A 15,557-nucleotide genomic window follows, 5' to 3' on the forward strand; every position below is an offset into this window, starting at 1 on the left:
TACGCTTGAAACATTTGAGATTTGAATGGCTGCCAAACATCCTGTGGCCTCACCTTGTTGCCTGCAAGTCTGCTAATCATATTACGAGTCCTAGCCACACTAATTTCACCCAGAGCACAAACAATTATAAATGCCCACCGCCTCCCAACACCTCTGCCTGTGCCTGTGGTCTAACCAAACTCCCCCTTGCACCTTTATGAGGTATTGTATGTTTAACGCTGTCAATTTACAGAGAGGCTACAGATTTAAATGAGCCTGTATGGCTAAATCCGCCACATTTACATGATAGCTTATGTTCATTCTATGCATTGTCCCTTCAAATAAAATGGATTTTCATCAGTGTAAATAACTGCTTAGGGATCTAACTACATGCAAAAAATGAATCTTAAATGCTTCCGCTCCTGTGGTTTGGTTACAATTTACAGATATCAGAAAATGTCTAATACTGCTAAGGTGGACTGAACACATGAAAGGTCTTTTTTTGTAAAGTCTTTTTCAGTGTGATGAAAATCAGGTGTAGTCCTCTGTGACTCAGCTCCTCTGAACGTCAGAGAGCCTGAGCTTTTCTCCCCTTCAGCCTCCATTATAATGTCATCGAAATAACATGCATAGCCCATTATAGTGATCAGATAAATCACCTGATTGGAAGACATTCAACAGTCTTCCAGCTCATCTGTGGCTCTCGGTGGGCAGATGTTAACATTAAGCCCTGAAAGCAGACAGTAGGACAGAGGGGGATTGCTAATATGCATAATTCAACCCCCTGATGTTTCTATCAAGAGGCACGGAGTGTGATGTTCGTGATACAACTAAAGCCTCACAACACAGAGAGCAGGATCTTCCCCCAGGTTCCTTCATAAGCCAGACTCTTGAGTTGTATTGATAAACGGCCTACAGAGGTATCAAAGGAACAAGGCTTTTGTGAGAACTAATGGCTGCAGCCACCCAGGCTTCTTTTGTCATTTTTTTAGAGCACAGGGGGGGGGGGGGGGGGTCACTCATGAGCGTTATTCACAAATAGACACTCCTCACTCACCAGCAGCCCCTTTGCTGTCATCCACTGGGTTTGATTGGGTGTTCCTCCACAGCCACACTGTGACAAGCCCGACTGTGATCATTAATTGGTTAATACTATTGCAGTGTACATGAATTCGATTGAGGGATTCGAGTCATTAAGTAGTGAAATGCACTTTGGTCCACGGGAAAGAAACAGATGAGGCAACAGCCTGGTGCCGAGAATTAAAAGGGCCCACAACAACTATAGAGTCTGATGTTTAGTCGTCAAATCACTAAATCCGCCCCAAAACACACCAACGTCGCAGTTAATGGTGGTCAGAAACACTGGTTTTATAATTAACTAAGTTATGAACCCATTTAGAGTGTATCAGAGTATATATATATGCTGACAGAGCTAACAGTAATAGCAAGGGGGGGGGGGTACAGGGTGGTGTGGTTGTGAGCAAAGTGCAGAGCAGAGGTCACTGTGGGGCAGAGACAGCCGGGCCCCGCTCAAGATGCCGGTGGCAAAGTTATTACTCTTCTAAATTTTTTTTTTTTTTTCCATCGGCAGAGTGCTGCATGCCGTTCCTGTGGAGGCTACTGCTCGTGCTCCTGGACCCCAGGGAAGTGAAGAAAAGTTTGGTCGTAAAGTTATCCCGCAGAAAAAGTGAATTGCAGTCAATGAGCGTCTGCATGTCGCTAGAATCCACCCATGTTCCCTGGTTTATTAAAAATGTATTAATATTGAACCAACCATGGATTGAAAGTGTGTCCAAATGACACCTTATTCAACAAAACACTCCCTTTGGCGTACACGTTGTATAACATAGATCAGATGAGTGGTTCTTACTTTATGCTACGGACAAACAAACAAACAGATTCCTTACATAAAATAAATGGGTTCCAGTTTTAGTCCTTGCTAATAAAAATGTTCATCCTTGTAAATACGAATAGTTGCTTCGTTGTTTCTGCATTTTACCATGAACTGAATACTAACGACACAACACCCAGGGGACTTTGATAAGGTGTGAAGAGAATTTAAGAATATTTTTTATATTTTCAAGTCAAAGTGTAAACATTATGGAGCTCTAAAATGTAGACTTGGGAACAAGTAACCATAACACTTACATGGAATTATGAACAGGTTTCTTTTGTAATAGTTTTCCAGTCATTGGCTGCATGGGGACAGCATTTCATTATTTTGACATGAATGGTTCCTCATCATAAGGCAGATACCAAGTGTCTAAAAGCTTCTTAATAACCCCTGGCTTGTTGGTGGTTATTATAATTGTGAATTCTAATTCACAAGGAGATTATCCAATCCTTACATGGACCAAAAATGTTTACATTTCATCAGCATTTCCTTTCAGATGAGCGAGGAGCAGCAGAGTCATGAAGCCCAGATGGATCACCTCTGTGGACTCTATGAAAATACTCATTGCTAAACTTGAAGATACATCTAATGGTATTATACCAATAATACTAAAGTCAAACTCTTCAAAGTACAACAATCACTCATTTAAATCACTCCCTATACAAGCATAAAACTAAATAAGGAGGTAAAAAACAGAATGTCAAATATTTAGACACAAATTAGTTGTTCTATTATCCACAAGACACTGAAATGTATAACATGGTGTACATGATGAGGCTGATGGAGACTCTTGGGAATGCTTGATTACCTTGGCATTGAAAATGCGGAAGGTTATGTTTTGATCGCCGTGTATTTATTTATTTATTTGTATGCGTGGTACTCGCATAACTAAAAACGTATTGAACCGAATCGCATGAAATTTGATGGGATGATTGGTTATTATCCGGGGACCATTTGATTCGATTTTGGGATCGATCGGGTCAAAGGTCAAGGTCATGAAAAGGTCAACATCTTCTTTTTTCCATAGCGCGGTCAATTTTTATCCAATTGGCATGCAATTAATGCCAAAATGTTCATAATTCAATGCCCAATCTTGTGATATGCGAAGGTATGCGCTCTACCGAGTGCCCATTCTAGTTAACCTTGTATTAGGATGTGGCGCATGAAGGTTTTATTGTTGGCTACGGTGATGTTAAGTGGTTGCCACTTGTCTTTTGTCCCAGTGGTTATGTGTGTGAAGTTTGTGTTTCATGTGAGCTCAAAGCAAACAGATTTGTTAAAATGTCAACAATTTATTTAATCTAAAAAAGATCAATTCGGGTAAATCTAACTCAACGTGTGAATGTATCTGCTCATGAAGATAAATTAAATTGTATTCAGCCAAGCCGGTTTTTCCAAAGCAATTAATTTGACCAATTAAAATGTCCACTGCCCTAAAGGTATGTAGCACGTCACTCTTCCCTCACCAATTAAACGGATGCATAATCTTGATCTGCACGATTCAGGTTTAATTCAATTACTTCTGAGTTCCTCACCCCATGGTGCTCAGTATGTTCCACGCTCGGGACACATTTCAATTTAATTTGTATTTCTCTCTCTCTCTGTTGTGTGTGTGTGTGTGTGTGTGTGTGTGCCTGTGTTATATTTCCTCGTTTAGATTGCAATTTACGCGCTGACATAAAGTTAGAAAACGGCATTGATTTAACCAAATAAAAAGGTATCAACAAAACATCCTAAACCTACACATGTTTTATTCATATGCATCCAAAACCTTCATATAATATAATTTGGCAAATTGGCTGCTGGTTTGGGCCGCACCCTTAACAAGGTCTGGAGGAGAGGGAGAAAAAAAACGCGTCAATTGGCCTCCCCTTGCAGTCGTCACTCGTCCCGCCTCCTCCCTGTCTTCTCCGGGCAGCAGACGTATATAAACACGCTGATCCATCTTCCTCCAGCCTACCCAGTAACGTCATGATCACCAGTACGTGGAGCTCGGATGGGAGGGCGCACCAGCCCCAGATCGTGGCTGATTTGAACAGCAAGCCCAACAGTCAGAGAGACGCGGCCGTGTCTACTCCTCCAGCCCACGCGCCGTAGCATCGTGTTGCATCACCTGTTGTTTCCTTCGAGGGTAAGTCCTCCACTTGCAGCCTTTGTCCTGCTCCTTGTGTCAAGCGAATGCAATGTTAGGATATGCAATGTAAAAATGTGCATATGTGTGCAATGCCTCTCGCTCCACAACCTGTGCTCTCGTTTGCACTTCACGATAAAAAAAACTAATATGATGAAGCAACAAAATAAATAAATAATAATAATAGCCTCTGTGTCATTAAAGGAAAACACGAATAGATGTTTAAATCCCGACGACGTCTACACTGGAAATTAAATAACAATCCCCTTGCCTGGGAGGTGGTGGTGTGTGTGTGTGTGTGTGTGTGGGGGGGGGGGATGTTTATCATGTCGTCATGTTGCCGTGATTTGAGAGAGAAAAGGAGATATCTGACCTTACTTTTAGATGAGGAGCAGGGTCGCTGCACATTGAGCGTGTCACGTATCAGAGGTCTTTTGGCTTTCCAACCTCCTGAGAGAAAACTTCGGTGCAGCAACAGGTGGCAGTTTTTTTTTTTCCCGGGCCGAAGTCGAGGCGAGATGCTGACGAGGAGACGGACGTGGAGGAAGTAGGGCGTCATTCAGCACCGAGGCTCTGGACAGCTCCCACGATGAGAGCCGCTTTCTCTTGAGCTCCGCTCTGGACCGAACAACAGGTTTATGTGTCGCTTTTATAGCTTACATTTTATATCATGTTGAGACGTCCTGTGAATATGAAGAAAACCTAATGGTCAGCATTCAAATGTCCCTGCTGCTTGGAAACCTAATGGACGGTTTTTGAGAGGAGATGCCTCAATGTGAGCCTGCAAGAGCAACAGCTAAATAAGTCAATTGTTTTAAATCAACACTATTAAAATGGCTCCAGTAAATGGAATTGATTATCTCCTCGTGGGTCTCCTCTTGGTCTAAATAGAGTGCTGTCTCTGCCCAGCACTCCTTTTTTCTCGAGTTTACACTAACAGACCCCCCTTCCCTCCGTCCTTGCTTCCTTCCTCTCACTAAACTGTCCCCATCTTCCCATCCCCCTCTTCCACTGACTCCCAGTCTTGTTGCATAGCTACCAGCTCAGAAACATACTGGAGATGCAGGACAATCTATCTGTCTCTTTTCTCTCCCTTTTTCTCTTCCAGTCCAAATGAGACTTATTGGAAAGAAAGCACATATCACTGAGTTGACGGCCTGCGTTCTCATTTCCATTTTCTCATTCTAAATGGGGTGTAATTGCAAATTGTGCACAGCTTGGGGTTTCTGTTCGTTGCATATGGTGAACAACGTTTATTCTAAGTGCTGTGATCCTCTCTGTTCCTCCCCTCCTTCTCCTCCTCCTCCAGTCTCCCTCTTTTGAGAGGAGCTGAAAGGTTGGCATTACAACAACAAAAGAGAGATGGAATGTCAACAGGCTTCAGAGAGAAATGGGTTCAGGAAAACACAGAGATGAGAATTGCATGTAGTGTTTCCATCTCCGACATTTGAGGTTCACCACCTGTCGACACACCAGGAGCCACTGGGTGCTCTGCAACACCTGTGGCACATGTATATCCTGAAATGCTCTGTATCTCTGGGTGACGATGGAAAATCAATATATGATGTTTAACAGGGGAGGGAAGATAATAAGAATATCTGTGCTCTGTGGTGTTACAACTCGTTCTTCTTCTTTTAATACAGATTGAAGCAGTGGATGAGGAGCTTCAAACCAAGAGGAGAAGATTCTTTGGGAAAGGGATGGAGGTGCTGAGTGGAAGACTAGTGATTTTGTTGTGAAGCTGATCAAAGACCAACAAGTCCCAGTCTACCTCTCAGCACAAGCAGTGCTCTTCAGTCCACGTCCGCTTTAACCTGCAAGGCTCTTCAGTTCAGGATGCGTTCACATTTCAATGTTGGCATTGTAACTGATGTTTCCTGTTTCAACAATATGTAACCTGCCGTTTAAAATGGACTTTAAATGTTCTGATTGATCCCTGCCTGCATGCCCCTGTGACTGGTCCTTTATTTACAACATTTTATTTACTCGGAAAATTGCGATCATATAAGCAATGCTACTCATGAAACAATGAGAACCTCTGGGAGAAACTGTAATATTTGCATCGGTTTTAAATAATAATTGTTCATTAATTAATCTGCATTTTGAGCTTCATATATTGGGGAAATAAAACCTGGAGGTAAAACTTTTCCGCGTTTCTGCATTTCCTCACATCAGCATCAACGTGGCAGCATTAAATGAACACGGACACTACATCACACACCAGGTGCTGGGAAATCTCAAAGAAGAAGAAAAAAACACTCTCCATTCTCCACTCAAACGTATTACTCCTGTTAGATGAGATGACTGGCTCCAGAAAGCTTTACTTCACACTGGGTCCAACACGTTGAGCACTTAAAGGAAGAAATACACGTCAACCATCAATAAGAGTGGTCTAAACCCCTCTGTGGACCAGAGTGGCTGCATGCCCCCGTCTCTGTAATGGACAGTGGATAGCATTTGCTTCCCATAGTGAGGTAGTTTCCTATATATGAGTTTTGAGTGACCAGGTGAACCAAGTGCAACCAGCAGGAGAGGTCCTCTGAGTGGTTTGAGAATACATGGATGCATGCAACTTCAGTTCAATGCCACCAAATGTTGAAGATATCACAGAATCAACGAAGCAGGCAAATATCCTCATGATCTAAAGAAGTGTTGTGAGGCTGACCTGACTCCCTGCATGGGGATTAACACCTTGTTTTAAAGACTGCACATAGTGGCAGTGCTAAGGGCCCATTAGGATCAGAAGTAATTAGGGAATGAGTCTCTTATACACAGTACCCATTCAGTTTTGTCATTTTTTTCTTCTTTTTCTTACACTTCACAGACGCTTTTGTTCCGCTCACAGTGTGGATGCAGAGCTCGGTCTTTTATGAGCTTTGATTAATATCAGACATGAGCAAATATAGAAAGATATCTATAGAGTCACTACTCACTAAGAAGTCTAATGCTCTGATGCCATATTCACATATCAGCAAATGTATTCCAAACCGAAAAATCTATAGTAACCGACTCAGATGTACATGACTTAAAATCATGATGCATCTGCAGTATGTGCAATTTTCTTCCAGCTGTGCTTCAAGATATAAAAACCAGTGGAGGTGAGCACAATTATTTCTCAGAAAATGGGAATATAAAAAAATTGGATGAAAAGGAAATCAAGACTTGAGGCTTCAGACATTATTTGTTTGAAACACCATGTACTTTATCTGCCTCTCCCTCCCTCCCGATACCTGAGTGACCTGACAGGATCCTCATTTCTGTTACAAAGGCAAACGATGCTGAGAAGTCAAGCACACCGCTAATGGAAAAGAGCACAATCTTAATAAAGGCACTATATTTATGGAAATGTTATCTGATGAATGCAAGGTAATGATTGTTTGATTTATCGTCATTACAATACAAAGCTGACGTGAACCCAACATGTAAGATACATTTGAATAACAAGGCATCTTTACCTCCGCTGACACTCCATGTAGAAATCAATCATGTCATTATCCCCCGTTAATAACAGACAATGCCCTTTTCACTCAGAAAAGCTTGCTATGTTTAATTAAATATGCGTTGTGGCTGGTCTCATTCACACTGCACCCTGTAGGTCTCCAGATTGGCGGCATGCTGGTTTTTCATATATAAAAACCAGGGACTGGCTTGCGTTGCTAAGCAACACAAAAGAGTCAAGTGCATTTGTTTATTGGCCAATGAGAATGCAGACAAAGTTTCAAGGTTTCCGCAGAAGGTCCTGTAATAACGTAACTCACAGACAAATATTGTGCTAAAACCTTTCACATATTTATTTTTCATACAAGTGTATAGATAGCGTTGTGCTTTCGGTCTCACAGAGATCATAAACAGCTCTAAACCACAACTAGCACCACAGAACATAATAACAATGTATGAAAGAAGCTATATACAAACTACTGAGATGGTCAGGAGTGATTCTGACCATGTTGTAGTTCACTCTGACTGCATACTGACCCATTGTTCATCAAGAGGCATCAAAGGAACAGGTTACATCGCTGTCCAGTCGTCTGGCCCCAAAGGACAGAATCACACGTCTCGGACATAACGAGGCTCATACGGCGATGTGTTAATCTCGTTTTGCCTTGATAAAAAACAATCAAAGCTCCTACACCTTGTAAGAAGAGATGGCTTCACAGTGAAATACCTGTCTGCACAATGAAAGCAATCATGAGTCCGGGCTGATGGTTTCACAAAGAAAGTAAACGATAGAAAATAGCAGCGGATGTGTAAAAGGAAGTGCACAACAGGTGACACGACGCATCACACACACATTCTCAAGAGCACAGAGCTGGTGTGATGCATGTGCTCCCGTCCTCGTTGTCATTACTATCTGGGCACCAAGCCTGGCGTGACGCTCTGCCAACTGTTCCCCCCGCTGTCTGTTCTGGCACCTGGCGCCAGCACCCCGGCCCCCCGGAGGGACTCTGGGGGAGGGAGAGGCAGTCGGCTCCATGTGTGGCAGAGCAGGCGTCTGCTCGTCATCAGAGGGCCTGACAGCTGACGAGCAGACACTCATCAACCCTCCGATGACACAGAAGCTCCACCTGATGGTAGATTGTGCTTGGCATTAAATGATTACTACTATCTAAGCAGGGTCATCTCTAATATCTTTTTGTTGATGATCAAAAAAATGAACAGCACGGTAGGACAGACGACGGCTGCTTTCAGAAAATAGGGGAGAGATAGTCACTTGAAAATATCGGCCTTTTGTCAATGTCATCTTTTCATCTTTAATAGCCCACTTTATGAGAATTACAAAGTAATCAATAAGGGTTATGGCAATATTTAGCTTCGACATTGTGTCTCCTGCTGTATAAATAAACAGACGTTTAAATGATTCTGACACTAAATCATCAACCGTGGAAGTTAATAGTTCCCGTCCCTCTGATTGTATTGGGCCTTTAAATAAAGAAGCTAATCAGGAATCTGATTAAAATAGGTGCACAAAAAGTGAAGCAGCTGAGCCAGAGCGATGCCATTTAGGGAAACTACGTCCTTCGTTACTTAACCTTTTAAAGCATGACACACAACACTAATGTCTTTTTCTTCTTGTTACACGTATTTTATGTGTAATCAACTGTTTTTAACCATTATTGTCGAAGCCCCTCAAAATAGCTTTTGACGCACGAGTAATCGCGGAAGTCGATGTCAAAATCTAAACGTTTAATTAATGAGCTAGATAAAAAGACAGGAGGTGTGTCTGTTAGTTTCTGACGCGACACACAGGCCACTAGCATGAAAAGGTTAGAGCTAAAAACACCTCAAACAATGAACTCACTCGGCTTGTTCTTGTTTTGCGGATGCAGACATCAACCTGCACTGCAGGCTGGAACTGGGAATGTCTTTCAAATCCAACGTGACTCGATATCTTTACCTTCGCATTGAAAATGCGGAAGGTTATGTTTTGAGCGCCGTGTATTTATTTATTTATTTGTATGCGTGTTACTCGCATGACACAAAAAGTATTGAACCGAATCGCATGAAATTTGGTGGGATGATTGGTTATTATCCGGGGACCATTTGATTAGATTTTGGGATCGATCGGGTCAAAGGTCACGGTCATGAAAAAGACAAAATCTTCTTGAATCGCATGACATTTGGTGGGATGATTGGTTATTATCCGGGGACCATTTGATTAGATTTTGGGATCAATCGGGTCAAAGGTCAAGGTCATGCAGAGGTCAACATCTTCTTTTTACTATAGCACGGTCAATTGTAATCCAATTGGCATGCAAATAATGCCAACATGTTCATAATTCAATGCCCAATCTTGTGATACGCGAAGGTATGCGCTCTACCGAGTGCCCGTTCTAGTTTGTACATGTATTTACGCAGGGAGGTTGACTGAACGCTTCCTAAGCAATCAAAGGTGTTGTGACAGTCACACCTGGAGGAGTTCGCTGATCCGAGTTAGGGAACTTCTTCTCGCTGAGAGCGAAGTAGGATGTTAAATCCGTCTCATACAAGATATTATATATAGTGCAATGTCTGCAGCTCTCGTAACACGAGACAGCGTTTCGAGGAGTTGGAGGAAAAAATGCACTGCATTTGAAAGATGAAGATGCTTAATGGGAAAGAAAAAGCACTGGATTTATCTTTGACAAAATGTCTATAGCAACTATTCCCTGTGTGTTAAGTCACCATGTCAAGTAAAATCAAGGAGCAACGGCTCTCATAAAGCAATTACAGAGGGGAATGTCCCCTCAGTTACATGGTCAATATACACATGTAGGACATTTAATTAAAATAAAAGTACATTATGATTGGATCAATTGTGCCACTATACCGGCAATATGTATGTAGTTAGACACAATACTGCAGGTCAGAGCCTTGGATTATAAATTATAGCATTAAATAACCACTATCAAATCTCCTCAGACGGTACAATCACAGGGTAAAAAATATGCTTATCTCATGAATGTGCTTATTATTTGCGTGAATTAATGTATGTACTTTCCACCATGGAGGAACACATAAAGCATGTACCAATAACACGAGGGAAATAATTTTCAAGCAGCTTTGTTTCAAGTTCATAGAAATGTCTCCAGTTATATACACAGAACAGAACAAAACCTATTATGGGTCACAAAGAACAATATTCTGTGGCTTTGAATATTTCACATTACATCAGTACATTTGACATAACAGAATTAGTTCCAAAATTGTCAATTTGAAGTACATAGTGTGAAGCACAAACACCGTTGAAACAACTCAACATCAACATCGGTATTTTCCTTAAATGATCATAATGTAAAAAAATTGCAGTTTGCATTATGAAACAGAAATACGATAAATCACTATTTTTATAAGAATCTGTGTTTGATTTCTAAAATGTGAGACGGTCAAGTCCCATCAATCAAACACTTAAAAACCGTAAAATTGGCGCACGGATCAAATGAATATGACCTCTATGCAACAAGCGGAGGCCGACCCAGAGACAGATAAAAGTACAGCAGGCGAAGTTACCAGAAACACAGCCAGATATTCCAAGAGAAATAAATAGCACAGACATATAAAAGTGAAACATATGAGTGAAACAGAAGTAAAGGCAAGAATGAAGAATTATTTAGATTTTGATATGTAGCTTACAAAAAGTATGATTTGGGAGTTTGAAAGTTTCAATATACAAGTTTGAAATAACCGAAACAAAAGCCTCGCTTCATTTCATCTGCTGGGCGATACAACCGGTCTCAGACCTGCTTTATTTACATTGAAGAGGACTTAAAAGTCATACATTAAAGTTACCTTAAAGGCACAATGAGTAGGATAATCCTTAAACATAATGTATGGACTCAAATAAAAAATAACCCCTCCCAATCGTCACCGATGACCCCTTAGCAGTGTGTGGCGGCGTCTGTATCTGCACACACACGCTGCTTCCCCTTGCCTGAATGTTCTTCTTTCTCTTCATTCTGCTGTGTTTTGGAAGATTTCTGGGCATCAACCTCGAAAAAAAACATAGCGACCAGGTATCAGATTGCACCCAGAGGAAGCTACAAGCTACAAAGATGTCCGACACGGCGTTGAACAGCTCCTGCAATATCGAGCCGACAAAAACGTTTCAGAAGGAGAACGAACCGGCGCCGAAACCCTCGTTGAGCCGGGGGGTTGTTTACAAACTGGCTGCCGACACATCGTACTCATTGTGCCGTCAACACGGAGAATCCCCAAAATAAATGTCTGGTGATGTGAGAATGAGAGAAACCACCGGAGGCCGAAAAATAATGAAAGACAAGATCTCCGGCACATGCCGAAACGTGTAACACTTTCACAGGCAACGAGCGACTGGCCGGTCAGAGGAGTCGTCGGCCGGAGGTGATCCCAGTCGGTCCTAGGTGGTCTTCACCAGGTCGTAGACGTGGATGTGAACGTCATCGTCATATTTGATATAGTACACTGTGGGCTTCGCTGGGACCTGGTAGATGACCAAGCCCGTCCTCTTCAGACCGTTATCTGTGACGTACTCCACCTGTTTACCCACAAGGCTCTCTGGCTCCTCACCTGGCTTCCTGTCTGCTGGCAGCAGATGTTTGTTCTCTGGGTGACGGACAGATGATACAAAAATAAGTACAATGCAACAGGGGCCAGTAAATTATTGTTTCATTGTTTTTTTTACAATGCTGTATCAATGTATCGTCGTCATTAACCTCAACGCATTTCATGATTTATACCTGTTTGAAATGCAATGTTCTCAAACACCAACAAGGCCTCTCGTCCACTTTTCAGGAAACTGAACTTAAATATTCATAAGACGTGTGTGACACGTGCCTCTTTCCCTACCGTGAGTGTTTAGCAAACTCTTCAAATTGAATTCCCAAATTGTTGGTATCACTACATCAAATTCGTTGACCATAGAATCGTCTCAAGTTTACATAATAGAACAAACTCTCTTAATTATGTTCAGAAAAAAGCAGCAGAAGGCAGCATACAGATTGCAGTGTTTCACGATGCTGACTATGTAAATGTGTCCTGCCCTCTTCCTCCCACCATCTGAAATATGGAACATTCACAGTTTTATGCGTACGAACACTAAATCTCTTGTTACTTTACCTGATTCGGGAAGGACGCGTAGATCTCCGTCCTTATAGTCGTCCCACAGCTGGTACATGTACAGCACCGGGTCCTTCTCGTAAGTGATGTAGTACCAGTGGGTCATGACGGGGGCTCGGGACAGCACCATGCCTCGCCACTCGTTCTTCTGACCGTCCTCCTTCTCAAACAGATGCTCCACAGCCCGGCCCACCAGCTCCTCCGCGCCGGGAGGCACCTTGATCTTATTGTTCACTGCGGGAAGAAGACACTTTAAAATGCCTGTTAACTGGAAAACTGTATTGTAGGACATTAAAATGATATTATATTACAGATAGAATCTGAAAAACTCCATCAGTTGTGCTTAATGTTAGCTTTATATTAGCTCACTAAAGTCGAGTAATGTTTTAGATTAACCAGAATGAATGTTTGACTTATATGTCCAATAAAACTAATTATTCCTCTTTAAAAAAAGTCCAGATTCAACTGGGCTAAAGTGGTCACAATGTAAGTGAAATTTTTTAAAGTTAACCCATAACTTTCTTTATTATTTGTTTGCTTTTTACATTGAACTCATACTTAAGGCATCAAATAAGTGATGAGTTTCATGATACTGTCAACCACAACAAGTACAGTAGTGAGTATTAGCAATGAAATGTACCACATAGAAAATCTTAAGACATCCCATAATAGTGCTATTTGATGGCAAAGTTATCCCAGAGGAACACACCAAGTGTGACCAGAGTAATTACCCAAATCCAACAAGCTAAAAAATACTTCTCAGCACTTTACAATCTGCATATCCAAGCAGACGATGTCACACTCACCGACTTTCTCTGTCAACACCAGCAGGTTGGACACCCGGGTGTCTTTGAAGAGCTCAATGCCATACACGCAGTCAAAGCCATCATATTTGACCATGTAGAGAGAGCTGTTCACCGTTAGGCGCTCCAGAACGGTGCCTTTCCACTTGGTCAAGTTACCCTTCTCCCTCCAGCTGTGCTGAATCCTCCGGCCCAGCAGGTTGTCCGGGTCTGGGCCCAGGGTCGGCGCCGAGCTCTCACCCAGTACTCCACTGCTACGCTTCCTATGGACACGGAGGGAATGAGGTCCATATTAGTTTATGTCTAATAATTTAAGACCTAAAGGCCTTTTTGAAAAATCCAGGGTGCCAAATGGGTCCCAAACAGTGACTTTATAAAAATGCACACAAATGTCATATGTCTTTATATTCACATGTTATGCTACAGCTTAACTAATGTCTGTCATGTTTAGTCGTCTTCCCCCTTACCGTAGTGTGTCTACACATGCCATTACTCATATGAACATGCCAGGGTAATTAGGGGAGCTAACAATGATTGTGAAGCTTTATCTGAGCCAATGGTGCCGTCAAATTACAGCAAACATGATGCATTACAATAGATTATGTATTCCAACAACCTCTTCATTGTACACAATCTAAATTTGATTTGATCTTTAAGTGCTGAAATAAGGAAGCCCATGATATAAACGATGGTAAACAGTTTGAGAAGAATGTTTAATTAAGCTTAAAGCCACTAGGCTGTGATTGTAATATAAGGGAGAATACTGGATACCTCAAGGTTTCTTCCCTTTTTTCCCTGTGAAAGTTTTTTTTCTTCCTGATCCGATGTGAGGTCCTGGGACAGGGATGTCGTATGTGTACAGATTGTAAAACCCTCTTGAGGCTACTTTGTAATTTGTGATATTGGGCTATACAAAATAAACTGAATTGAATTGGAATAAAGTCAATTGAAAAGCTAGTATTTTTGAAGGGGTGTCACAGACCACAGTAAACTGTGTCCTGCCGTGGTCCAAAGAAAAGTACACTTTCATACAACACGTCTGGGTCAGAGTTCAGATCTTACCTGCCTCGTTTCTTTGACATGTTTCCATAAAGTCACACAGCCCTGCGAGACACAACACAGTCAGTTAGCCAACAGGAACACACCAACTGACGCCTTCTCTAGCCTTAATATATATTCATTAATATAGTGCCACACGGTTTAAAGGTTAATCAGCAGGTCTGCTGCCCGAGCTCATTCCACCACGACCATTAGACAACAGAGCCGCATAACCGGATGTAAACAACACAACTGCTAACGAGCCTCGCGCAGCTCTAACAGGTTACCTGTTTACGGCCGAGCGAAAGGCACCGACATGTGTAACTCCACCGAGACGAGCTGAATAAATGTCGTCGAGAATGTGAGAACACCGTGAGTCTAAAGTCGGACACCGACAGCCAGCGTCACGAAGCACGTCAGTGACGGTTCACTTCTTATGAGTAACAGCTCCGGCATATGTTCTCCTGCATTTCTACACATTAGCTAGCTGAACAAAAGGAATTTCATCGCCATGTATGCGCCGGGTTTGTACCCTGACTGTAGCTTCAAGATTAACGGGCGAACGGGCGTCTGAAGAAAAGACGTTAACTGACGTTAACTGACGATTTCAAAGGTGTGGTTGGCGGGAGCCGCCATAATACAATGTTCGCCCTACCTGAGCAGTAATAACTTCACATGTGTTTGTCTTTACAGAGCAGATTCCACCACCTAACACTAACGTAAGGTAGACACACGGAAACGATACTGGTTAGTGGACTACAGCTACCAGAAGGAACTCGCACTGGCAAAGCATTCTGGGATATGTAGTCAGTTTGACTTTCTTCCTTGGTTATTCCTCGTGATTTGGAGCAACGTATATTCACCTTTATTGATTCCAGTGATTTTTGTATTTTCGACCAGTTTTATATTTGTATTAACACTTTATTTTCTTTTAGATGGTGAGGATATTGTGGAGCTTACAAAAGCCTTGAAACTACATGTCCCAGTATTCACCACAGAGCAGCGCACGTTCCTCCTTAAGTCGTTGAGGATGCGGAAGTCCATTTCCGACACATCGTGTGCGTCATTACAATGAGAAACTCTTTCAAAAATAATTAATTGGTTTCTCTCAATTATTTGAGTGTCTCATTAGTTAGGAAAT

The 15,557-nt window shown here is 42.1% G+C and overlaps 1 protein-coding gene across 2 annotated transcripts; it reads right to left on the minus strand.

The window, feature by feature from the left end:
- Positions 1-10,528: 10,528 nt before the first annotated feature.
- Positions 10,529-15,156, minus strand: LOC130198574 (spindlin-W-like). 2 transcript variants are annotated; one of them, XM_056421781.1, is made up of 5 exons: positions 15,072-15,156; positions 14,441-14,482; positions 13,382-13,641; positions 12,576-12,809; positions 10,529-12,062 (listed from the first exon to the last, which is right to left on the minus strand). In XM_056421781.1, exons 2-5 carry the CDS (start codon positions 14,458-14,460, stop codon positions 11,857-11,859), a joined length of 720 nt encoding a protein of 239 aa, XP_056277756.1. In that variant the 5' UTR covers positions 14,461-14,482; positions 15,072-15,156; the 3' UTR covers positions 10,529-11,856. The 2 variants fall into 2 exon arrangements, with proteins under 2 accessions (XP_056277756.1, XP_056277757.1); XM_056421782.1 differs by lacking the exon at positions 15,072-15,156 and adding an exon at positions 14,704-15,037.
- Between the last annotated feature and the right edge of the window lie 401 nt (positions 15,157-15,557).

Source organism: Pseudoliparis swirei, chromosome 8 (assembly GCF_029220125.1).
Source record: "Pseudoliparis swirei isolate HS2019 ecotype Mariana Trench chromosome 8, NWPU_hadal_v1, whole genome shotgun sequence".
NCBI lineage: Eukaryota > Metazoa > Chordata > Actinopteri > Perciformes > Liparidae > Pseudoliparis > Pseudoliparis swirei.